At 48.1% G+C, this 24888-nt stretch overlaps 1 protein-coding gene across 7 annotated transcripts in view; it reads left to right on the forward strand.

The window, feature by feature from the left end:
* The window catches only part of PPFIA4 (PPFI scaffold protein A4), a 169137-nt gene that overhangs the window by 111649 nt on the left and 32600 nt on the right, over positions 1-24888 (forward strand). For 6 of the 7 annotated variants that reach the window (XR_016439002.1, XR_016439003.1, XM_090026214.1 and 3 more), the window contains 7 exons: positions 2563-2694; positions 4864-4926; positions 6360-6451; positions 13887-14028; positions 16752-16957; positions 17590-17830; positions 19557-19592. Coding sequence is in view for 5 of the 7 variants with exons in the window: in XM_090026214.1 (XP_089882340.1) it covers positions 2563-2694; positions 4864-4926; positions 6360-6451; positions 13887-14028; positions 16752-16957; positions 17590-17830; positions 19557-19592 (912 nt within the window). In the remaining 2 variants the exon portion in view is untranslated. The remainder of the gene's footprint in view (positions 1-2562; positions 2695-4863; positions 4927-6359; positions 6452-13886; positions 14029-16751; positions 16958-17589; positions 17831-19556; positions 19593-24888) is intronic. The other variant, XM_090026218.1, reaches the window with a different exon arrangement.

The following is a 24888-nucleotide window of genomic DNA, read 5'->3' on the forward strand; positions in this document are numbered from 1 at the left end:
TCTGGGGTCCTCACTGGTTTAGGAAGCAGCATTGAGGGGGCAGAAGGAAAAGCAGGGAGAACACACATCACTGATGCCTTAGGACAGGGGTACTCAACTCCTGGCCCCACAGGTCAGATCTGGCCTGTAGAGCCATGTCATTTGGGGCTCCCCAGGGGTCTGGAAATTTGACAGCAGGGGCACAGTGGCAGCATTAATTGCTGCTCCCCTGTTGCCAAATTTCTGGACCTCCAGGAGCCCCATGGCCATATAATGTGGCCATGCCCTCCAGGTTGTACCAGTGTGAATCCAGATGCAGATGCATGGGATTGGGTCCATGAGCCAACCCTGCACACTGACCAGGCACAGGATTCAGCCATAGACTGAGCCTACACCATTCATCTGGCCAGAAGGTTGAGCGCCAGTCTTCTAGGGAGGCTCCTGAAATGGCAGGGAGAGCTATATCAGCTCCTTGAACAGACGCTTACCAGCTGCCTTTATCCCTGGGCTGGTACCTCAACGATTTAAATATGATCTTAACAGTCAAAGGTCCAGTGAGCCTCCCTTGTCTGGACCCTGGTTTCCATCTGGTAGAGGGGAAGCATGGCCCTTGCCTTTACAAAGCACATCATGAACCAGGGTGATCCGTTCTAGTTGTTATCTGATTGTCCTTGCAATGATCTGATGTTAGCATTCATCTCTCTGCGCAGTTTGGCTCAAAACTCTCCCACTTCAAAGAACCCAGAGTTCTTGCTGGAGTTACAGAGCAAAGCTGGTGCCAACAGCTCAGCAGCCTCCTTAAAGCCTAGAAATCCCTTTTTCCCCTGCTCCAGTAGCTCAGGCCTGGCTGTTCTCAGCCCAGTAAAATCTTCTCTGAATGTAGCTGGGGGGCCTGGAAGACATTTGGCCTCATGATTTATATATTTCAGGAAGTTAGGGAATGCCTGTACTTAAGGGCTGGGGATGAAGGTGCTCCCTTCCTTCCCAGCTGCTCTGGGTCACTAGCACTACTGCTGCTGTGATGCTGGGATATTGTCCTGCCTGTGGCACTGTCAAGGAGTCAGCCTGGTTTCCTATGGAAGTGAGGTGCTCAGGTGTGTGATACTGTGTGCTCCTGTTGCTCATTTCTACAGTGGAACAGGAAAGCAGGTCCCAATGGGTGGTGCCTGCCTGTTCTTGCTCCCTAACACCGTAGCCATGACATTGCTGGCATTGGACCTGATCTAGGTTGCCTTCTTCCTCCATGGCTGTGGGTTTGCACTGCTGAGAAGTCAGGCAGGGCTTTTGGCGCTAAGGGAGAAAAGTTAGGATTTGGGCACCCAGAAGCTTTTGCCACTGGGCGGGGGGGAAGGAGGGGGAGGGGAAGGTTACATCTCCTCTTTTAGGCCTCATGTGGAAGAGGCCAGAAGTGGCTCAAATGGGGATTGTCACAATTTCCTAGGATCCGTCATGACAGAGTGGTTAAAGCATCTGACTAGAGGTCAGAGAGGAGAGTTTGAGACTTGCACTGAAGGTCACCCTCAATCAGCCTGGCTGTAAAGAGATACCTGATCGTTCACTCAAAAGAATCAAAGGATGTGGTTGCATATGATGCCAGCATCTCACTCTCTTGTGTGCTACTACCTACAGCATCTGGTGTGCTGTAACCATGCTAGCCTGATGGGCTGTCAGGCACAGTCAGATCTTTGACCTTGATCTCCTAGGCCCAAGCTGCAGCAATCCCTGATATCAGTCAGCTGCCCTGATACGCCTAATGCATCCTACAGTGATGCATAGGCCATAAGCTCATGCTAAAACTACCAAGAATGAAATAGCTAACAATATTGCCATGCTATTGGAGGTGTTATCTACAGAAATACATGGGGCAGTTGACTCCTAGTGGATATTGTGCTAGGCTTCCTACAGTCTCGGAGACAATGCTCCCTCTGGTCAGACTTTCACAGGCGGAAGGTTCTCTTTATGGTACCAAAGACTGGGGAGCCTTTCATTGAGACGGATCCTGAGCTGGCATAAATCAACAGAGCTACTGCAGTGTATGCAATAGAAGCACCTGGCCTAAGACTGCTCTGCCTCTTAAGACTGATATGCAGCTTATGCCCAGGTCCTGCTGGCAGAGCTGTGAGCACACCAGCTCTATGAGCAACAGATGGCTTCTGTTGACAGAAGACAAGTAGATGCTCCTGTGCTTTCTGCAGGCTGCCACAGCCCCTCTATCAGAACCTCCTGTTCTGCTCTGTGCACCCTGCTTATTGTATACCACGTTAGTACAGCCATGTGGTTCCAGCAGGAGCTGTGTCTGCAGTCTGTTCACGAAGCACCTTTCAGCAGAAGCCATGTAATCAGGATAAGCCCTTAACTCTAGCAGAGGGTGGATTGTCTGACATATTCTGCAGCCGGAAAACTGGCATGAAGGTGGTCCCCACAGTGGGAGGGGTTCTGCTTCGCTCTAGGGATAACCTGGAGAGGATGGAATAGGCCTTTCCCAACTCTCATTAGAACAATTATTTGAAATATATGAAAATCACCCTTTTAGCGTGTGCTGCACAAAGGAATTACAGGGCTGATTGCAGTTTGCCATTACAGGCCCGTCAGCGGGAGAAGATGAATGAGGAGCATAACAAGCGGCTGTCTGACACTGTGGACAGATTGCTGAGCGAGTCCAACGAGCGCCTGCAGCTTCACTTAAAGGAGCGGATGGCAGCTTTGGAGGAAAAGGTACAACCTACTGTGCCCAGGGGTGAGAACTCCCTAGGAAGGGTTGGGTATGCAGCCTGCAGACAGCAAAGGGAGCCTTCTGGGGCACTAGGGAAACCAATACTAGGATTTCCAAAGTTCCTACAGGATTTGCCATTCGTTTCTAGTAGGATTTGGATGGTGCTGCAAAGCTCATCCTGGAGCACAACACAGCAGTACATCCCTGGACCTGATTCATTGTTCGCTGTATTGCAACAGACCTGTGGGCTAGAAGGCATTTAGTGTTGGGCACTGGACACACCAAGTGGTTAGCAGGTCATTGCCCATCAGTGGCAGCAGGAATGGGCCCTATGCTATTTCATTGCTCAGGGGTAGGCAACCTTTTCCAACTGTGGGCTGGAATGACCCTTCCTGTGTCAGATGCAGGCAGGCAGGAGCTAGAGCCATGCCACTCCCACTGCTTGTCTCTACGGTGGCAAAGGGAGGGCACGCGCAGCTGAAGCCGCATGTCCACAGGCCAGATCCAGAGGTTCCCCAGGCCAAATGCATTCTGTCGGCTGCAAGTTGCTGATCCCTGCTCACTGTATTCCTTCCATGGTACAACCACCAGAGGAACATGTATCCAGATCCGTTAGTGTGAGCTGTTTTGTTGCATTTTGCTGAACAAGTGCAGCTGTTCATCCCTCCACCTGAAGCATCAAAATGTTTAAGAGTCAAAGCTGCTACAAGACCTGCTTAGAACCTGCCTTAGCCAGGTTGAAAACAAATTGTATCCTGACCCGTAAAGCTTCCCATCTAGTTTTGTCCCATGCAAACCCATGGGAGCCAATGTCTCTGCCAGAAGGCTGGATGGAGTTTCTGCTGAACTAAGCATTCATTCAGTTAGCTGCAAGAGCAGGTGGCTCTGAGTAAGTGGATTCCTCATTGCAATACTGAGAGGAAGCCAGCCTGTCAGTCTCGGTAATAAACAGTCATATATATGTCCAAGGTCACTTGGGGCAGGCTCCTTTCTCCTTTAGTGGGGGATTACAATCAAACTCTGCATGTGAGGAAGATGTTTTTAGCACCGATCTATCCATCTGACTTGTCACATGTATGACTTCCTCTCCATAGCTCGTGAATCCTGATCCACACATTAGGGCTTGGAATTACGATTGTCTTGCCCCTCATCTCTTGTGAATACCAGTGTGGTGATTCTAGGTTTTGGAGCCACTCTGCAGAGATGTCAGTGACACTCCACAAACAACAGGGCTGAAACACTGCAGCACACTGCGTGGGCTCCCTGGAGGCCTGGCTCTGATACTGATTCACAGAGACAAACTCACAGCATCAGATGGAGAGTTGCCCCTGCTTAATGTCAGTGGAGAATATGGCCTCAATCGATTGCTGTCCATGCCAGAAACCCAGGCACAGGTGCCTGGGTTTATACAGCTATGTGAAGTCTGTCAAAAGGATGCACTAACTACTTTACCCAGAGGGATCTGATGTTCTCAGTTTGCAGGGTGTATTAGCTAATCAAAGGTGTGTGGAAGAGCCATTCTCACCAAGTGAGGGTGTCTCCAGTGATGTGCTGGAAGCTTTTTTTTCACTCAGATGCCTGCTGGGAAAAGCGGACCACTAGGGTTTAGGGTCTGTATAGTTTAGGAAAATCTATTATTATTTATTATCTAGCCCTGGCCTTGCCAGGACCTTTTCTCTAATACAGATATAAGTTAGTGGCCATTCAGCCTGGTTCTGTTGGTTGAGGTGCTGCTCTAATCTCACTGCCTTTCCCTAATCTGGACAAATCTTTACAGACACTTCTTCCCAAGGCCAGCCATATCATTTGTCACTGTCTCGGCATGTTGGGGAAGGTCTGGGGCAGCGCAGCCTTGGTTCTGGGATGGAAGGTGTGCAGGGACTGTTTATTCACAGTCTATGCTGAAACAGCCCCAGGAACACAAAGAATAGTTTTGAAAGCAAGCTGTTGATGACTTGGCTCATTATTGCAGAGCAGACCTGTCAGTGCAGTTGCTTTCACTGTCAATCAAAGTAAACAGAGGGTATGGAGAATGTCATCTTTCATCCTGATGTGTGTCAATCAGCCTAGCCCTCTTCCAAGATGCCTGTGTCAGTCTTTCTTGTAAAGTTGCATGGACACATTTCCACTGATTGACTTGAACAATGTTCTCTCTCTCTCTTATGTTAAAGAACACCCTATTACAAGAGCTGGAAAGTACACAAAAGCAGATTGAGGAGCAGCAGCATGACAAGGTATGTGTTGCCCCAAGGGGTTTGTGTTAGCAACTCTGCTTCCTCGGTCCTCATCCTATGTTAGGAGCAGTCATACCTACTAAAAATGCCCTGCTTACCTGTGTAAGACTGAGGATCCCAGAGCACCCAGCAGTTGTAACATGAATAAATCCATGTGTTACTTTGGCTAAGCTGAGATTCCAGTGCTTGCAGAGGGGTTCCCAGCCTGCAACCCCATCTCCTATAAATCTTGCCTGGTTCCCTGGAGCTCATAACATTGTGGGGTGAAAGAGGACCTCAGGCCCAGCCTTGGAGATCAGAAGCAAGACTCTCTCTCTCCCTAGTCTTTGTTAAAGAGGCAGTATAAGAAGTTGAAGTGCTAGGATGGCACAGGGAGGTGGCAGCCTTCTGAAGCAGTGAGTACTTTCTGAGTGTGCCAGCTTTCTTCTGCTAATCCAGCACCAGACTCTTCTGGGGCTAGGAGGTAACAAAGGGGCTGCTTCTAGACCTCACTCTTTTGGCCTGGAGCTGCTCCGTTACACCCAGAGAATTCCACGAGCTCAGCTGTCCTCTTCACCCACTAGCTACCTTAAAGGGCTATTGCTGTTTGTTCCTGTGCAGGGAACAGGAGCCTTGGGAACAGACACTGTGCTGTGTGCATAGAGGAAGCAGCATTCAAATAACCCCCAGCTTTGTCTGTTTGCACATGGGAGCAGATCCCAGTGTGACTGTGAGGTACCTGCCCATGGCTTCTTGATCCCTTCCATTTACACTTCCACTTTGTTTCCTTAGTACTTACGAAGTGACTAGGGAGAGCAGGAGGGGGAATGTTAGGATCACATTCACAGTGACTTGATGGGATCTATCTGCAAACTTCTGGGAAGGTTTATGTTATGCATGCAGGGATAATGGATTTCTGGCTCCAATCCAGTCTCTGCAGCTTCCCCACTGAGCTGTATCCTCTTTGTTTGAAGCTATCAAGTTATAATATGGCTGCTTAGTCAAGATGCAAGTTTCTGATTAGGAAAGAGTTGATGAGTGACTGGCATGGGAGGAGCTGGGCTGGTGTGCAGTTTGGACGGTTGGTCCTTTAGCTGAGAGATGTGCAGGCATACACCCAGCAATCCTTTAGAGCCAAAGCAGAGGAGCTGAGTGGAATCAATTCACCATCATGTAACAAATTAACATCTACTTCCAGCACTTCCTCACATGTGTGTGTGTGTGTGTGTGTGTGTGTGTCTAGTCTCATGATACTTCAGCTGGCTTCTCCTGCATTTGTTCTAGCATCATTATTTAGCATAACCTGCATGGTTTGGAGCTTAGCAGACATGTAAGAGGCCTAGATGCCGGTGCAGGGACTTTTGAAATATTTATAATCAAAATAAATACAGAAACAGATGAGTGGATTGTTCTGTGCAAAACTGCCTGTTCCCCTTTTGTCTCGTTCTGAACAGAGGAGGTTGTCCGATGAAATCGACAAGCTGAGATTAGAGGTTGACCAGCTAAAGACAAGAAGTGGAACCTTTGTGGACAGCGTACATACAAGGTAAGGACCTGAATGCTGGGGCTTCCAACAGGCTGTGCCTTCAGCCTGCTTTGTTCCCCCCTGCACCTTGCACCTACTTGCCTGCATAGCACAGGGAAGACCTGTCTTGCATGCCCACAACTCAAGGAATGTGCTTTGCTCTTTGAAGACACTCCAGATCCATATAATGCAGTTATGGGCTCCATCAGCTTCCTGTTTTCCTGGATCCTTGGCCTGTACCAATGCTGTGGCCAACAGTGAGAATTGTCTACAGGAGGGTTGATATCTCAGGGCATGTCTATCCAGCAGACACTGCCTTAAACCAGCTAACTTCGATGCTGCGAGCAGTGTAGCTGCAGTAGCATATAGCTCAGCACAGAGTAGCTACCCACATACTGACTCTGCTGCTTGGGCTGTTTTTGTAGCTTGCACTAAGCCCTGTGCTATTGGCTGTGCTGCTAAGGTGCAGACAGAAGTGACGATTTTTCCCTGATCTAGCCACAGAAAGCAGCTTATAGCTGTGACCAAACACAAGTTTGTTTGCACACAGCTTAACAAATGGACGATTCGGTGAAAATCTGACTTCTCATTACATGAGGTATCAGATAAAGATGTTACAAAATGTAGGGTCTTTTGTGACTTGTGTCTATGAAGCTCCCAGCCTGTTGCTGTTTTCAGAATGGGGAGACACCAAGAATAAGCTCCCTTCGCTGAATGGGGAGCCCCAAGAATGAGTTCCCTCTGCTGCCTTTCCCCTCTCCCGTTATTAAAACAGCAAGCACTGACAGAGAGCCTGGCCATTGTTATGGGAACCTGGGTGCAGACTCTGAGCAGGTGGAACCAACAATGAACTTCTGTTTGGTCTGGGGTAACATTGTAACTCACAATGCTTTGCAAAAACTGTTCTAGGTTACAGCTGGGAACTGTAAGTCTGTCTGCACCCCTAGTGGTACCCAAGGTGGCAAGCTTACAGCTACCTTAAGTAAGTCTGCACAGGCTGCAGTCACAACAGCAACTGCAATGTAGACAGGCCCTCAGGAGCAGACGGTCAGACTGCATGCTGAGCTGAGAATAATGCTGCAGTTGCTCATTTTCCGTGTCAGTAGCTTAAATGGGACGACAGGGGTTCCAGGTGTTTCCTGTTTGAATTGATAGAGTAGCTGTGGCCGGAGCTAGTCTCTCACTGGTGTAGACAGCATGGCCCCTTTGTGCCATTTCTGCAGCCAGGCTCAGGCAGCTCCCAGGCTGAAAGGCTCCATGGGTCTCAGGGATTTTGCAGTTCTTTTTCCATCTCCTCACAGGCTTTCTTTCTTGTTCTCATGCCTCTGTGTAAGCAATAGTCAAAAAAAATGCTTCTCCTTTCCCTGGGCACAGCTGTTCAACTTCTTAGCATCTGAGAGACAAATGCCCCGCAGGCTACACCAGCAAGGATCTCACACCCACACTCCATAGGCCCTTCACCCTGCTGCACCAAACACCTATAACTGACAGCCCCCTTCCCCTGAGAACCCATTGCAGAGGATGACGGCTCCAGGCACCTCTGAGCACAAGATTTCACTCAGCCATCATTTTGCTAACCCTGTCTTTATTCCCCTTGCCCAAGATGAAAATCAGGGTGGCGCAGAACACTTGGGGTGAGGGGGCATAGTAGCTTTAGCAGTTGCTACACACATTTTACTCTAACTTTATTGAAACTTGGACTGCACTTTTGTTTATCGAGCGCTTATAGGATTGCTGGGTAAAGGCAAAGGGCTTGTTCTTTCCCCTAATGGTTCTGCAATGTTTGCCACACACTTGGCCATGAAAATGAAGGAAAAAACCCAGACTTCTTTCACCTGACAATATCAGATGAAAGGCGGGGGGGGCTCTTGTTGCCTTTTTACTGCTTGAATCATTGACTGGTTCTCTCTGCTGATTTTCCCTATCTCCCTGAATCCATTGCCATTTATGTCCCAGTATTCATGCAAATTCAAGCTCTTGACACAAATACAAGAGAAGAATCATTTAAAACTTCCCAAGCAGCTTCTCATTCTGAGAAAGGAGGTGACTTCCCCTTAACAGCCCATTAGACCTGCAGCTAGGTATTGCTCACCAGGGTAAGCTGACTAGACAGAATCACTGTTGCTTTATGTTCCAGAAAGTATGTGTCTGCAGAGGGCACCATCACCTCACAAGAACTCTGCAGTTTAGCTGATCTCAGCTGGTAGCTCCAAGGTCTTCCTATCTAACAAAGCTCTCCTGGCAAAAGCAGGGCTTAGTCCTTATCTCTAAGCCAGGGGTTTCAAACTTATGTGGACATCTGGGCTGAACCTGGACTTCAGGTCTCCTTGCAGGCTGGATTCAGACCCACTTCCAGTGATGACGCAAGTGGCTTCAGTGGCAGACAGTGCTGCCATCGCTCACTCCCCTGTAACCAACACACATTGCCAGTAGGGCTCCATATTCTGAATTTCAGCTGTAGGCCCTGCCCCCAAATTCCTGACCTTTCCAGGAGCCCCCCGCCCCTTCCCCACAGGCCAAAAAAATAGTGCCTTGGGTCCTATCTTTGTCACCCATGCTCTACAGTAAAGGACTGCTGGTCCTGTCAATTGCCAGACCAGACCAGATCAAGGGATCTTTCTAGTCCAGGATGCTATATCCATCAAAAGCCAAAACTGCCTGTTTTTAAAGGTAGGTAAAAGTTTCCCCCCACCCCTGCCTACAGTGGACAATCATGGAATAACATGTCCAAAAAATGAGTTCATCCCTTAACATCATCAGGTAAAGATTGTCTATCCCATCCTGGAACATGAGGGGTTTTATTGCTTTTATCTCTTATCAGCAAGTAAAGAGTCCAGGTAGGTGATGTATCTAATCTGTCCCTTGCCCCACCAATCCAGGCAAGTCAAACGTCATTTTTGCATCTCCCCTGCACCTGTCCTAAATGCCCTTTCTGCTTGTCTTCAGTGCTCTTCTGTGCTAAAATGGGCCCAATCTGCAGAATTCAGGTTGGTGCCGACAGCCTGGACACAGCCTCTCAGTGTGAGGCTACTTGGATATGAGGTTCAGAATCTGCCAAGTGTTCCACTGCAGACACTTGTGGCATTCATAATTGAACCCTGATGTAGATTCTACCTGCACAAGGTTTGAAGAGGCCGATGTATAGGCTTTCACTTCAACCCCATTCCTGATGCTGTCATGTGATCAGGGGCAGCAAAGAACATGACTGCAGAACAGTGTCTCCCTTCAACCTGTTTCTTTAGGGGCTAATTGCCTATTGTTGCAAAATTGCTTTATTGCATGTAGTTTATGCTAAGGGCTACCCAGGGCTGCAGACAGTAAATACAACACTCCAGGTCACAGAATCTATTGCTGTGTTCTGCAGTTGCAGGCAGTTCCCATTACCTTGGACAATTGGCGTGTCCTTAAAAATTAGCATATTTATTCTGAATACAGCAGGTCCACAAAGAGCGCTGATTTCTGTGGCTGCAGTATTGCAGGGTCCCCCTGAGGCTGCAGGAAAATGTCATGACATTTTGGAGAGGAGAAGGAGGAGTTCGGAGTTAAGGTTGTGCCAACTGTTCATTTATAAGGCTGATTTTTGTGATCCTTGTAATAAACTAAACAGAAGACCTTCATGACTTCCCCTTGCAAGCACCAGCAGTCGTCCTTACCAGTACCCACCCACACAGCTGGAGAATGTCTGTTGGGGTAGGTAAGCAGGGCCATCTGCTACGCACAGACCTCCATGGGGGTAGCATTGATTGGCACAGCTCCCCACAGCAGTGGATCTTGCGGTTAACACCCTCAGGAGATAAATGGGGCACTTACCCATGCTCAGAGCTACTTTACTATTGTTTCAAACTGTTTGCAGACTCTGGCAGACATCACTGAATTGGTTACGCTTAGGTCATGTTTTCAAGCCTTGCTTCACAAGCATAACAGCTAGAAACTTATATTGAGAGTGCAGCTGAAAATATAGTGTAATCCCATGATTCCAGGAAGTAGAGCCCTTTATGGAGCCATCTCAGTGTAAATTGCTAAGATACCATGGAAGCAAGTGCCTTATAAATGCTAAAAACTAGATTTTTGGCATCAGCCACCCAGCCCCAATAAACTAGGCATAAGATCCAAAACTTTGCTTTTGGGTGAGACTTGGATATTTCTACTGGAATCAGGCAGTTCTGTGAAAAAAAATTATTTGGGAAGAATTCCAGTTCTACTTTGAAAAATACTAGGAGTGCATGATTTTCTACTAGGCTTAGAAAATACCCTGTCTACTAAATCCTTCCTTCTGAGGAGCAGCACTGGCACAGCAAAGTTCAGAGGTGGTATGGGGCTGTTAGTGTCTAAGAAGCCTCCTCATTTGAGAGTATGAGCTCTCTCCCACTTGGGCAGTGGTCCCCCATGTTCATCTATGTAGCATTTAGCACCTTCTTTAGAGGTTTCACTGAGATTTGGAGTCCTTGCTGTCCCCCAGCCAGTAGGAGAACAAGGGTGAGGTGAGCAGGGCACCAGCCGTGGGTACCAACTGTAGGGGGGAAAGGAGGGGAGGTTGTGCTTCTCTTGCCCTGCCATAGTAGCATCCCATGCCTAGCAGTGTGTCTGGGAAGGGGAGGCAAGGGAGATGAATGGAATGGTGCTTCCCTCAAAAAGAGCCTTTGCCAGAGCAGGCAGGGCCCTGCACCCAATAACACATATTGTGGGGAAGGAAAAGTAGACAGAAGGGACTTCAAAAGAGCAGCTCCAAAAGAGCCCTGGCTACAAGACTGCTGCCACTGGAGCAAGTCCAGGCTGGTAAGACTTCCCTCCCACCCCTTCTACAGTGGTCAGCACAGCCTCCCTCCATCTACCCCGCCAACCCCTTCTGCTGCCCTAAACACTCAGTGAGCTTGCTTATACCTCTGTATTCAGCCAAGCTTGCTGCCTCCTCAGATTAGCAGTAGCATTGGCCAAGAGTAAGGGATGTACCTAGAAGGCAATGTTGAAGATGGAGGAAGGCAAAGATCAAGGCTGTGAGGTCATAATGTTGCTTGCATGCGTCATTTTTGTCTCTCGAGGGTCATCAGAGCATGCCTGATTTCTGAAATCAGTGCATATGAATATATGTGACCTTCATTCCAGAGGTTCTGAACACCCACAGGACCCACATGAACTAAGCACTTGATTCTGAGTCATCCTGACTCTGGAATGTAGCTATGCAAATAGGGCCACTGGTTGATTAAATACAAAAGCAGACTGGCACTGAACATCATAGGAGGGAAATCTCCAGACAGCATCTCAGGAGTTGGTACAGAGGCCTTTCCTTTAATTTGGGTAGAGATAACACCCCCAAGAGCAGAGGCTGTCCAGTGATGACATTTGCTGAGCACACCAACATTTGCGCTCATTAGTACCACGAGTGACATAAATCATCAGAAAGACTGAGATGGGAGGAGAAGTTACCAAGTGAATGAGCTGCTGATAGAATCCAAAGTGGGTTGGTATAAGGTTTTGCATTTGAAAAGCATGAGGGGACATGCAGCTCAGACTGATAGAAATAGATCTGCATAGCACTAGCAATGAATCTGACCTAGGTCAGGTTTACAAAGGCTCTGCACAGGGGTGGGCAAAATACAGCCCACCAAACCATTCTGTCCGGCCCATGAGGCCCCTAAAAAATTTAGAAAAATAATATTTATTTGCTCCTGGCTGCCTGTCATAGATGACAGGAGCCAGAGGCAATAGTACCCAAGGGAAGCCGGCGGCAGGACCCAGCAGCAAGGCCTGCCCAGACCCTGCCCTCCCCCCAACCAAAAGCCTGTGCCTAGCAGAAGCTTCTGGCCTGGGACCATGGGGCTGTTCCTACTTTTCTGATCCAGAAAGGGAAATGCAGTCCTTGACAGCTTGCCAAAATTCAGCAAGCAGCCCTCCACCCAAAATAATTACCCGCCCCTGCTCTATCAGGTCTACAGTGGGTCTAAAGATTCAAGGAGAGATAATGGTAGTTAAGCACCTAACTCACTGTATTCTTCTAAATATAAATTGACTTTTTGTTCCTCCAAAAGGACCGGAAAAATTGCACGTGACTTACAGTTAGGGTTGACCTGTAATTGGGCCCCCTAACAATTTTGACTTTTGCAGTTGCAATATTTTTATGCATGCAATAACAATACAAAGTTAGATATTTTTTCAGTGAGTCTTTGGGCTCTTTCAATGGTTTGGTGATTCTCCAGTGGGATGATTTAAGGGCAACAGTAGTTCAAGGACTTTATTTGTAGTTATTGACTTATATTTGGGAGAAAAGCTTCTTTTTACCCTAAATTGTACCTGTAAAATGTGTGACTGACTTATATGCAGGGTTGTCTTGTAATTGGAATCATGCATCTGTGCTTATGTTGCATTGGTGCAGCCAGATTGCCACATATTTAGGCATCTGTATGCCTTTGCAAATTTGACCTCACATACAGAGTCAGGTTAGAATGCATTGTCCTCCTGTAACAGAGAAAGCCAACCAAATTCTTGACTTATGACAAGGGCTGTTTCACACACGGCCAGGGAAATAAAGATGTCTGTCATGAGGCAAAGCTGCTATGGGGTCACATCTCAATCTGTATTTGCTTATGTATAATTCACCTGCCAGAGATACCCAGGGCTGAGCTACCATGGAGAAATCAAGAAGTTTCCACCCACAACTTTTCTTGACATTAAGTTCCCCAAAAGATTTTTTTTTTTTGAAACCTGGAGACAAATTAATTTGAAACTGGAATTTTTCAGCGTTTCAATCAAAATCTCAGAAGTGTTAAAAGTTTTTAACAAACATGAAACCGTTTTAGCTTTGTTAGCATTTCTACTAGGGGTTGAGGTCAGGTCATTTCCCAACCAGTTCTAGGGCCAGACCTTCACCAGCAGGGGGAGGCTAAAGAATCAAATGAAGAAAACGTGGTGGGAGGTTCATGTGGTTTCTTGGTATTTTGAGGAGGATGACAGGAGCTAGAAAGAAAAAACAGGTGGCCCTCCAGGAATTGGCTAAACACACAGCAAGGTGTTTATTTCTTGGGGCAGTTTGGAGTCTAGCCAGGACTATTAGTATCCTTGAGCTGAACCTGCCCCCATGGGATGCAAGGACACCTGAAATATTACAAGGTATATCCTGTATATGGGTTGGGTCGGCTGGCTAACCACAGGTTCTAGCTCATGCCCACTGGGGGTGGGGGGAATCACATCTCCAGAGTTTGGAGCAGGGAAGAATTTTCCCTGGCTTCTGTGAACAGCAAGATGGAGGTTTTACCATCCTCCAGAACATGGAGCAGGGCTACCAGTTGAGATCAGTTCAGCCATGCTGGAGCCCATCTGGTTTCCTCAGACTAGAGACAAAGCTCACAGACTCTGAGTTGAGTTACCAACCTGGGCACAAGCTGGCACCCCCCAGATGCCTTGTGCTATTTATTGTAATTTCATCTTTTCATATGGTGACTTATCACTCTGTTTCTCATAGATCCCACATGGGAAGCGCCACGGACCTGAGATATCCACTGAGCACTGTGGTTCATGCCCCTGCTGAGCCCTTTGGTACAGCCACTGGACTGCACCGGGCACAGAAGGGCCGATTTTCAGCTCTGCGGGAAGAACCCCCCAAGGTAAAAAGCCCAGTGTCCATCCCACCCTAGGCGCAGATCACGACTAATGTCCCGGCAGTAGTTTGGAGGTCAGCGCCAGCCTCGTGTGCAGGCTCTGGTTACATCCGCAGCATGGAGTGTGTTACAAGTCTTTTGTAACCAAAACAGCTGTGACAGCTGCCTTTGGCCTTTCAAATGAGGGGGGCTTTGCACTGTCATTAAGCAGTGACAGCTGCAGGGCTCCCGCCCTAGCCCCCTTCCAAAGCAAAGAGGTTGTTATTGTGTGGGATGCAACTGGACGGTGGCCAACACAGCACTTACTCTCTGGGTTTAAACTGAGGGTGGAGTGGTTTTACAGTCAAGTTAAACCACACCACAGACACATGCCATGGGGTCTGGGGCTAAGGAGAAAGGCACAGGGAGACAAGCCAGTAGCTAGGCTGGTTGAGAAGCCAAGCTGCACTTGTGGCTTTAGGAGAATAGTGGGTGCTGTCTGAAGAAGGGTCTCCAAGGCCTTGTTTTCTGGGTGGCTTGGAGGCCCTTTCTTCTGGGAACTAGGCTGATAAAGTCTCTCTCTTCAGGGCAAAAGGGGACTTCTTCCCAGGCCTGGCTTTGGGAGGTGTGTGCAGGGTTCCCTTCCTCTAGATCCTAATTTTGGGGAGGAGGTGTGGTGGCCCTTCTCCCTGGGGCCTGGCTCAGGGTGGAGTGTGGGAGCCCATTGAGATAGAGTCAGTTCTGGTGGACAAGGCTGGTCCCTCTGTCCAGAGCCTGGTTTAGGGAAACGGGGGAGCTCTCCCCCCTGGGACCTGTCTTCAGGGGTGAGTCATAGGGACTGTTCCTTCTGCTGAGGTTCAGCTTTAGGGAACATGATATTGGTCAGTTTGGAAACACTCGTGCCCGAGGCCTGACTTTGGGAGGAAAACCTCTTTCATGGACCAGCTGTATCAAAAATATTTGATACAAGAAGACTAGGTGGGTGCCCTTTGGTAGCACTCATGGTGCATAAACAGCTCTTTTGGTGCAGATCCCTCCCTGACTTTGAGACAACTTGAGCATCCTTGTGTACAGTGCTAATTCCCTGAGAGGCATGGTATTCTAGCTCACCCTCAAGTTCACTAGGGGACCCAGAGAGTCTCTGCCAATGGGTTATAATGGGGGAACAAGAGTCCCGCCAGCCACTGTCCAGGGCAGGGGTGGACAATTATTTGGGCTGGAGGGTCATTTAATGAGTTTTGGTGAGCCGTTGAGCAGTGGGGGGGAGGGAGGGAGATGCCAGTTGATCCTATCTGATCTGCCGGCTGCCATTGGGAACCTAAGGAGGGAGGTCTGTGCCCTACTCCACTGTACTCTGCTGCAGCTGGGGCTGAGCTGAACCACGAAACGCGCAGACTCCTCCACCCCTGCATTCCTCTGTCCCCCACTCCTGGCTTCCTGTTGGTGCTGTGCAGTGCTGGTACTGCAGGTGTAGGCAGCCAAGCCCGCATGGGACAGGGTGCAATGCAGTGTGCCGAGTAATCATCCCCCCTGCCTGCTGCAGTGAGCTGCTGGTGATGCATTGTGACTGGCACAAACTCACCTCCTGATGGTGCCATAGTATCAGCAGCTCATCACAGCGGGCAAGCGGGACAGCTGCTTAGCGTGCTGCATCATACCCCATCCCATAAGGGCCTAGCTGCTGGCAGCTATTGTGCCAGGACTGAGCAGCTGCAGTGCCAACAGGAAGCCAGGCTGGGGGAGATGGGTATGGTGGGGGGGTGGAGGAATCTGTGTGCTGTGTGGCCTGGCTAGGCCCAAGCTGCAGTGGAGCAGGGTGGAGTGCAGCCTTCCCTCCTTAGGCTCCCAGCAGCAGCTAGTGGGTTAGATACAATCAGTTGGTGGGCTGGCTATGGCCCACGGGCCGTATTTTGCCCACCCCTGGTCCAGGGCATGTCCAACTAGAAAAACAGGAGTTCCATGCATCAGCAGTGCTCCTGGGACTTGTGCCACTGCTACCACTGTACAGACACCTCTCGACTTGTGCTGTTCTGCAACAGCTATCTATCAGTGTGGGGGATGTCATAGTCCAAGAGGTTTGTCTTTTGAACCCCTCCAACTAGTCGATGCTGAGCTGCCCTGTATATTCAGCGCAGTCACCTACAGTGATGGCCTTGGAGAAACTCCGCTGGGAGGAATGGAAGCATCCTAGGGTCCTGTAGCTACACAATGAGTTAATAACAAAAGATGATATTCTCAGGTCACCTATCTAAGGTCTGGTCTCCATCACAGTCTTCAATTTGCTAATCTACACAATCCTTTTGTTTAGTAGGGCATCTCCATTTTACAGATAAGAAGCTAAGGTGCAAAGAGGCTTCCCAAGATCACGTAAGGAATCTGTGGCAGACCAGGGACTTGAACTTAGGTGCTTGGCTAGCACCCTTATCTATGAACCATTCTGCCTCTCTGGCATCCTTGTTAGGACAGAAAAAAAGCTCGTACAGGGCTTTCCTTGGCCAAGCAATGTATCTGTCTAATTTGTCTAAAGGCATACGCATAGTCTTCACCACAAAAATATCAGGCTCTGGCTTTATGGGCAACACCTTTGTGTACTGGAATCTCTTAACACAGAATGAGCATCACATGAGAGCCAGGGATGCAGGCCAACATACTGCCAGATGTCGGCTGCATTTGTGGGAGCCCTAATCTGTGCTGGTTGGGGGAAGGTTGGGCCTATGTGACTGACCTCTGTGGGGTTTGTTGTCTCCCAGGACTGGGAGCAGGCCCAGCCAAGCAGCATCCTGGCCACCGTGTCTCACACTTTCGACAGTGACCCGGAAATCTCCGATGTGGATGAGGATGACCGAGAGACGTTGTTCAGTTCCGTGGATGTGCTGTCCCCCAGTGGGCACTCTGATGCCCAGACCCTGGCTATGATGCTACAGGAGCAGCTGGATGCCATCAATGAGGAGATCAGGTGAAGAATAGACGTGACTGAGGTAGCAGGGAAGGAGGATTGATTTATACACATGATGACTTTGCTCTGCTCTGACTGTAAAGCCAGCTTAGCTGGCCTGTGTGACACCGCGGATGTTTACATATAAAATTGTTACATAGAAGATAAAACCAAAGAAACCCCTTAGTAAAACTACACTGAGATGGAGTTCTGGGTATGAGTTCACATCACCTACATTACAGAGATATTGTAATTGTCCCAAACAATGTCCCAAACCCAGGAACAAACAGTTCTGGTTCAGGGTAATAGGAACCCAGCCATGCTGAGGTACAGAAAGACACAGCTGATGCTTCCAAACAACCTGAACAATGCCCAGTATTGAGGTGGCCCTTTTCTGCTCTCCCTGTTACTTCTGAGGCCCTGCTGTTCCAAAGTGAAAGAAGGGGCCCCCATGCCACTATATATGTCCTGGGATGGAGTTGGAGCCCCAGGGTCCCAGGACATGAGGCCTAAAGACCTGTGACTTCTGGAATCCAGTCTAGAAACAGTAGAGACATGGGGTAGGGTGGGGGAGTGCCTAGAAATGTTGTCCATACTATCAGTGGGGAAACAGGACTGGAACCTGGCTTGAGTCTCCATTTGCGATTACTCAGGATGATTCAGGAGGAGAAGGAATCCACGGAGCTGCGTGCCGAGGAGCTGGAGACTCGCGTTACCAGTGGCAGCATGGAAGGCCTGAATCTGACACAGCTGCGCAAAAGGGCCTCCATCCCCACCTCTCTGACTGCTCTGTCCCTGGCCAGCTCCTCCCCACCTGTCAGTGGGCGCTCCACCCCAAAGCTCTCCTCTCGCAGCGCCGCTCAGGACCTTGACCGCATGGGGATAATGACACTGGTGAGTCACGCAGGATGCAACAGGGTGAACTGAAGCCAATGAAATATATGGGCCTGTTAATGACAATTGATGCTCCTCATTTAATAACCTCGTGACTGGGCCTGGTGCTCCTCTTATATACAGCAGGTTGTGTCTTAACTGAGCTCTGAGGTCCCTGAGATCTGAGTCTGTGGAGGCCACACTGAGATTGCAGCTCTGAATGTTGTTCGCTAGAATTTTGTGGACTGTTGTGTTCCCTCCAGTCAGTGTAGCCCTCTGCTGTCCTGTCCTCCTGTGGAAAGACAGAGTGCACTGCCAGTATTAGTTAAGTCACCTTGCTGAGACTCCAGATGAACACGTTTGAGTCTTGTTCCAAACTTATGCAGAAAGTCACTATCAAGCTGTACATGGGCACCTAGTCATTCAGGCTGATGAGACAAAGGCAGCTGGAGTGATGGGAGCCAACAGGATGCTAGGCTTGAGTGGTTCTTTGATTAAAATGCAGCCATCTGAGGGTGCCTGTGCAGCTAAGGGCAGAATCCTGTTCACTTTACAGCCACATGATAATTACCTAGTCACAGAACTGTTATTTCTGGCCCTTACGCATAGTTTGCAACCCTAGTTCATGTGCAGTGTGGACGTGGAAGCATCCATACAGCTGTTGGGCATGTAGCGTAAACTCTGTCCAGGCTGGTCAACAGCAAAGAAGAGGAGGATGGTTCTCCTGTATTTTAACCTGCAGCAGCCGAGTGGCTTAGGGTGCTCACCCAGGAAGCAGGAGACCCAGATACTAGGCTCCCCTCATCTGGGGAGGTCTGAACCTCTAACTTCTCAGCACAGGATTCTCCTCCTCTACTGTTTAACACCTGTTGGCCCTGGGTTCTTGCTGGATATAATTTTGTGAATTAGGTTCATGGCATGAATACACATGCAGAAAGATGTACCTGCCTGGCCATCTCAGCCTACTGCCTATGCTGAATAGTCATGTGGACCACTATGCATCCACAGTGCACATGGAATAGGATCATAAACTGTGTATACATCACTGAGTAACTGCCATTTGGTCACATAAAGTAAAATAGGATTCTGCCTGTCATGTGCACATGGGTTAATGGTAGGAGAAAGCAAGAATACAGGTATAGGAGGGTGGCTTGTGGAGAACTATGTATATGAGAAGATGGTATGTGTGTATGCTGTAGTGGACATGTGGGAGACATGAGTGTGTATGAGGGAATGCATATGTGGATGTTGGGGGTTTTAGGGTATGTGAGCCTGTTAAATTGGATAATGCCCATATTTACCAGGGTTGTGAATATGCGAGTTGATGAGTACATGGAGAGTGTCTGTAGATAGCGAGCATGTGAGTAGCAGGGCAGGGGGCTGTACATGTGGGAGCTATGGCAGTAAGTGCATGGACTGATAGGCATGTATACAAGGGTGAGGCTGGTATGTGTAACCAGGCACAGGGTATGTGCATGGCAGCAGAGCACATGCTGAAAGCATAGCATGTTTGTTCCCACTTTCCTGTGTTGCCTGGCCCAGCCCTAGTGACAGTTCTGCAGAGGGGACACTCTCACCTGTGAGCATGCTGGCCTGTCTCAGTGTGGATGTGTGGGCTGTATGTGGACCAGTCAGCCATACCCACTGTCTGCAGCCAGCACCTGACTGTCACTGCTCTGTTCAGAGGGGAATCCATAGTTAACAGCGTCCCTTTTTGTGTCTCTTTCATTTTTTCTCTTGCAACCAGCCCAGTGACTTGAGGAAACACCGGAGGAAACTGCTTGTGAGTCTGTCTTTAATTCCTTTGGCCTTTGATGCGTGCTCTTGTTACTCTCTGCTGTAACTTGTGGACTTGTCAGACAGCTCTGGCATAGCAATACATGGATACTCTTCCTATGCTGAAAAATGTCTGTACCCTGAAAAGTGATTGGTAGTCAGGGTGAAGGGGACATAGATAGGGCATGGCACTTTGTGAATAACTTGAGCCAGAAGCCTTGCCTTTGAATGTGTTGTTATGGCACCTAATAGAATGGGCTCTAGCTTGATTGGGATCTGTGGGTGCAGCTTCAGTATACATACATGTGCCTTAGAGAGGTGTGCTGCAATTGGTGTAAACCCTTCCCAAATGCAATTTGCAACAGGGGGCTCCTAGCAAGAAGTTCAGAAGTCAAGGTTGGCCTGGTCTTAAACATCAGCACCTGTTTGGAGAAGACAGAGTGGCTTGTCCACAACAGCCCATGCCTTACCTCTTGCAAGCTATACTCCACCAAGGCCCAGTAACCAGCCTCTGAGGACCATTAACATGCACATGGAAAAATGATGTATGGTTCAGCCAGAGGTGTGAGTGTAAGCAATGTCATATAGTAGGGCTCTTGCTTTCCTCCTTTGCAGGAGAAGTGACAAGCTGGGGTACTCTTTACCTAGGTGAAGTCAGTGGGAGCACTGAGTCTGTACTGTTGATGAGGATTGTTTTTGAACTGGCTACAGTGAATGGCCTTAGCTGTGTTTGCCAGCATGCCTAAATCCACTGATGTTCCCCATGCTTATGTGACATTAGGCTACAGTGAACATTGGGCTGTGCTCATGGGCTTATTTGAAGCCACATCGAGGGGCTGTACTCAGGTAATGTTGGTGACTGCAGAATGCTGGGGGCAAATGGCTAAGCCCATGGGGTTTCTGTTGGCTTTGAATGCTTGCTTGGCAAGTCAGTTAGCAGTAGAACTAGAATAGGGAACATTTGCCTTTGGGATTCATCTCAGGCCACTGAAGGAGGCTGTAGAAGATGCTCTGTTGTTTTAAGGCCAGTTGGAAAGATGTGGCCAGGAATATTAGCCATAGAATGTAACCTCCCTTCCTAGCCATGCCATATGGGGAGAGATTTAATAATCCACCATGAAAAAACAGCTAGTCCAGAGCCCTCCCTAGTACATAAATGGCAGGGTCTGCCCTTCTTCAGATCTTTTCCTAGCTTGCCTTATGTCTAGGCCTTGTCTCTTCAGCTGTTGAAGGCAAACACTTCTCACTGACTTGATTGCAGCAGCTGAAGTGCCAGCCCCAGACTGCAGCTTAGAGGAATATCATACTTTATTCCAGTCTAGGAGCTGACAACTTGGATGTCTTCCAAGCACTGGGCTGGAAATATCTAGAGACAGGGAAAGGTTTTAGAGAGCAAACATTGAGAGACTGAGGAAGAGAGACAGCCAGGCCCAAGGAGAAAAAAATGGAGATAGACTGAGGCAGAAAGGAAGAAACGATGAGTGGTGGGGAAGGAATGATGAGTGGTGGGGAACAGCAGCAGAAGACGATGACAGAGCCACCAAGTTCCAGCAGCCAGCCGGACTCCTGCATCACGTACCTTCTTGCATACTGTAGAGATATTCTGTAGGTAGCCTGTGTCTGCATAGCACTGCCCGGAGATTTGACAGACAGGGGCCCTGTCCCAAGAAGCTTACTCCAGGGAGATGGTGTGTATCACCAAAGTGTGCATGGCAGAGGAGAGAACTAGCAGGTGATGATATAAATAGTACCACACTCCTGTCTGAGTTTAAGCAGGAAGTTGGCAATGAGATGGTGCTGAGGCTGCTGGAACAAATGGCTCTGTTCTTCCCTTGTCCCTTGTCTTTGCTTAGGTCAAAACCACACAAGCTTTTTCCTTCATCATCTCCCCCTGCTATTTGCCTGCTATCATGGAGTTGTAGAAAAGCAGGGCTGGAAGGGACCTTTGAAAGTCATCAAGTCCAACCCCCTTTCCAAACTGTTCCATTACAAATCCTTGTCTAACCTATTACTAAGACTATACAAATCAATCCTGTCACACAGCCACAAAGCAAGGCATCCTAACTTGCCACATGTAAAGCAGGGGGGCAACAGTAGTTAGTGTCCTGCTGCTGCAAGGATTGTTAATATGCTCTGAAGATATCCAAGGAAGAGAGGCATGGCCTGCAATGCACAGGAAAACAAAACTGCCCACATACTAGTCTGATCAGGGTGTAAAAGTCCTTTCTGATCCCAAATGCAATTGGTAGCAATTGGTCTGACCCCAAGTGGTGGTTTTAGTCCCACCAAGAGCATTGGCACACCCCAGTTAAAATCCCCAGCCTTGGCTGCAGCCAACATCTGTGCTTCTTAGGCAGATTAAAAAAAAATGACACTGTAGCAATGGGAGGGAGGAAATATTCCTTCCTCGCCCCAAATGCAACCAGTAAACCCAGAAGCATGAGATTACTGAACACCTCCCAGTCTGCTCTGCAATCTGAGGACAGCGAACATAAATCTACACATCACACTCTCTTACTAGACCAGCAGAACTCCTCTTTCTGTATTCCTTCCATAAACTTCTCGCAGCTACTTTAATCTTCTTTCATAAGAGAGCCAGTTGCAAAGATCTGCTTCATTCCCCCACTACTGAGTATGGGCCTCTTGCATATCCACCTGCTTTAGGCTGTACAGGTCTTCCCTTTAGCTCCAGGTTATGCATGTCTGCATGGCTTCTGGGCTTCTAACTGCTGCTCTTTACAGAGCACTCCATGCAGAGCTACTCTAAGACCATCCCTGACCAAAGCTGGTTCAAACTCTTCTTGAAAATCTCCAATGATGGAGAGTCCATAACTTCCCTAGGCAGTCTATACCACTGCCTCACTGTTCTAGCAGTGAAGAAGTTTTTCTTGGTATCTAATCTAAACCTACTTTGCTGCAACTTCAAGCCATTGATCTGTGTCCTGCTCTTTGTAGCAGCAGAGAAAAGGTGTTCTCCCTCCTCATTATGTCGGCTCTTCAGGTATTTGAAGACTGCTGTCACGTCCCCTCTTAATCAACTGTTCTGTAATCAAAACCTGGTCTCAGTCCCACTCTCTGGATGGGCACCAGTCTGTTGTGTCTAGTCCTTCTCCTAATCCCACATAGTGGTTTAGGTAATGACTTATCACTGTTTCTACCTCTGCATCCTATAGGCACACTCTCCAGGATCACGCTGTACGTCAGATACCCTCCTCAGTTAGTTCATCTGCCTAAACACTGAAACCCAGACCTTACATGCTTAGACACTATCCCCCCCACCCCAAAGTCTACCCAGTTGAGTGAGCTCTGATTTTTTTTGTTAATCAGGGACCATAGAGAAGTAAAGAAAGGAACAGGCTGAGCAAATGTCTCCCTGTCTTTCTCTCATACACACACACACATATATACACATTTGACCTTAAAAAGCACGAGAGAATCACAGCTCCATAGAAACTCCTTAATGCAGTCCTGTTCCATGTCCTTATACCCATGCTAAAGGTTACATGCCACACAGAGGTTATAATTCAGCGTGGCATTCACAAAACAAAAACAGTCTAGAAATTGAAGCAGACATATTCCCCAGAGCCATTGTACATTCTCTGTACCAGCCTCCAGCAAGTTATTTCACAGCACAGTGCTCCTACCCACACTGATTTCCTCTCACTTTCCAAGAGGTTGGGAAGACCTGGCTCTACCTACCATATTTACTCAAATACAAGACAACCTCCCAATAATTAAATTCTATATATGGAAAATGTATATATTTGTTAAAATTTTCCAGGTGTAGAATCTAATGTTTGGATATTTGCCTTGAATGTGTCCCCTTCTCACTGCTATATCAAGATAAACAAATCTAGGTGGTCAAGTAGCCCCCTTGGCCTCTGTCCCCCCCAACTTCTCTCCCCCCTTTACTGTCAGACCCTGCTCTTCCTGAACACATGGGAGAAAGGGGCAAAATTTGCACATGGGCAAATTGCTACAAGTGCCCATCCAGACTTAATTCATCCAGAATTGAGGCATTGTTCCTTTATTCAGCTGCTGTCTTTTAGCACAGGGACTCCATAAGTCCATTAGTCACATTTTTTGTAATTACTTATATATAGTACAAACTGTATTTTTTTTAATTTCATGATCCAGGTCAAATTAGCCAAATCAGTTCCAAATCCTATCAACCAAACAGAAGTCAATCATTCAAATCCATGTGGCACTACCACTGGCAAGTATCCTCTTTCCCAGACTTTTCAGCAAGGGGCTTCAGGCACTTCCAAAGCCATGGCATGCATCCTACATGCAGGCCCAAGCCTGGAGGTCTTGGGGTTTGGATGTCCCCGAGTGTCGCTTGCTTCTAACCAACAGGCCAAAGGAGCAAGCTAGGGGGAAAATCCCCCATCTCCATAAAATATGTGTGTAGCGAGATCTGTCATAGTGGGGCCTGCCTGCAGTGCAAGGACATGTCTCCACTCTCTACTACATATAGTTATTCAGAGGTCAGGAAGAAGGGGATTTTCCTTTCTAGTCACAGCAGGAAACCACCTGGACTGATACCATGGTATCTCTCCTGCCATGTGATATTTGTCCGAAGCCGGAAGGCTCATCATGATTTACTATATAATTCATTGGGCTGGGCCTCGGTGGAGTCAACAGTGTTTCAAGCCATGGTGACCACTGAGCACTGTTCACTATGTGTGTATACTCCAGATACCCCCTACAAAAGCGCTGTGTGCTAATTAGCCCCCACTTAGGACTGGAACCAAGTGTTCTTGTCACAAGTCCTGGGATCTTCCAAAAATTTATATGCAGATGAAGTGCATGACAACCTTTTCTGGTTCTATCTTATGCAGGACAGAGCCACACTAATCATATGTGCCAGGCTGAGAGGAGTGGGTGACAAGAGGGATTCTGGGTGAACTGTTTGGGGCCTCATTTTATTATGTATATTAGACATTTAAGGTTGCTGAAGAAACAGGAGTCATTGGAAATGGGATAGCAAGGCACAACTTGGCTGTGGGAGTGAAGAGGAAAATGAAATATATTCAGTGTAGTAGCCCATCATAACTTGAAAAAGTCAGCACTGAGGGGTACTGTGTGCAGGGGGCACTGCTGTATGTCTTATTCAGGTGGGCTGCACTAACCTATCCTGTGCTAGGTTCTCGTCATATGATGGGTCACGTGTTTTATAGTTGTAATGAGTGTTGCCTACATTTAAACAGCTTTATAGTGTTTTCTATTATTGAGTACACACTGCTTTTGGCAGCAGCAAAAGATAGTTTATTGAATGAGTTTTTCTTGTGTGTGACTATAAG

This window comes from Crocodylus siamensis, chromosome 13 (genome assembly GCF_052110815.1).
Source record: "Crocodylus siamensis isolate JL-2025a chromosome 13, ASM5211081v1, whole genome shotgun sequence".
Taxonomy (NCBI): Eukaryota; Metazoa; Chordata; order Crocodylia; family Crocodylidae; genus Crocodylus; species Crocodylus siamensis.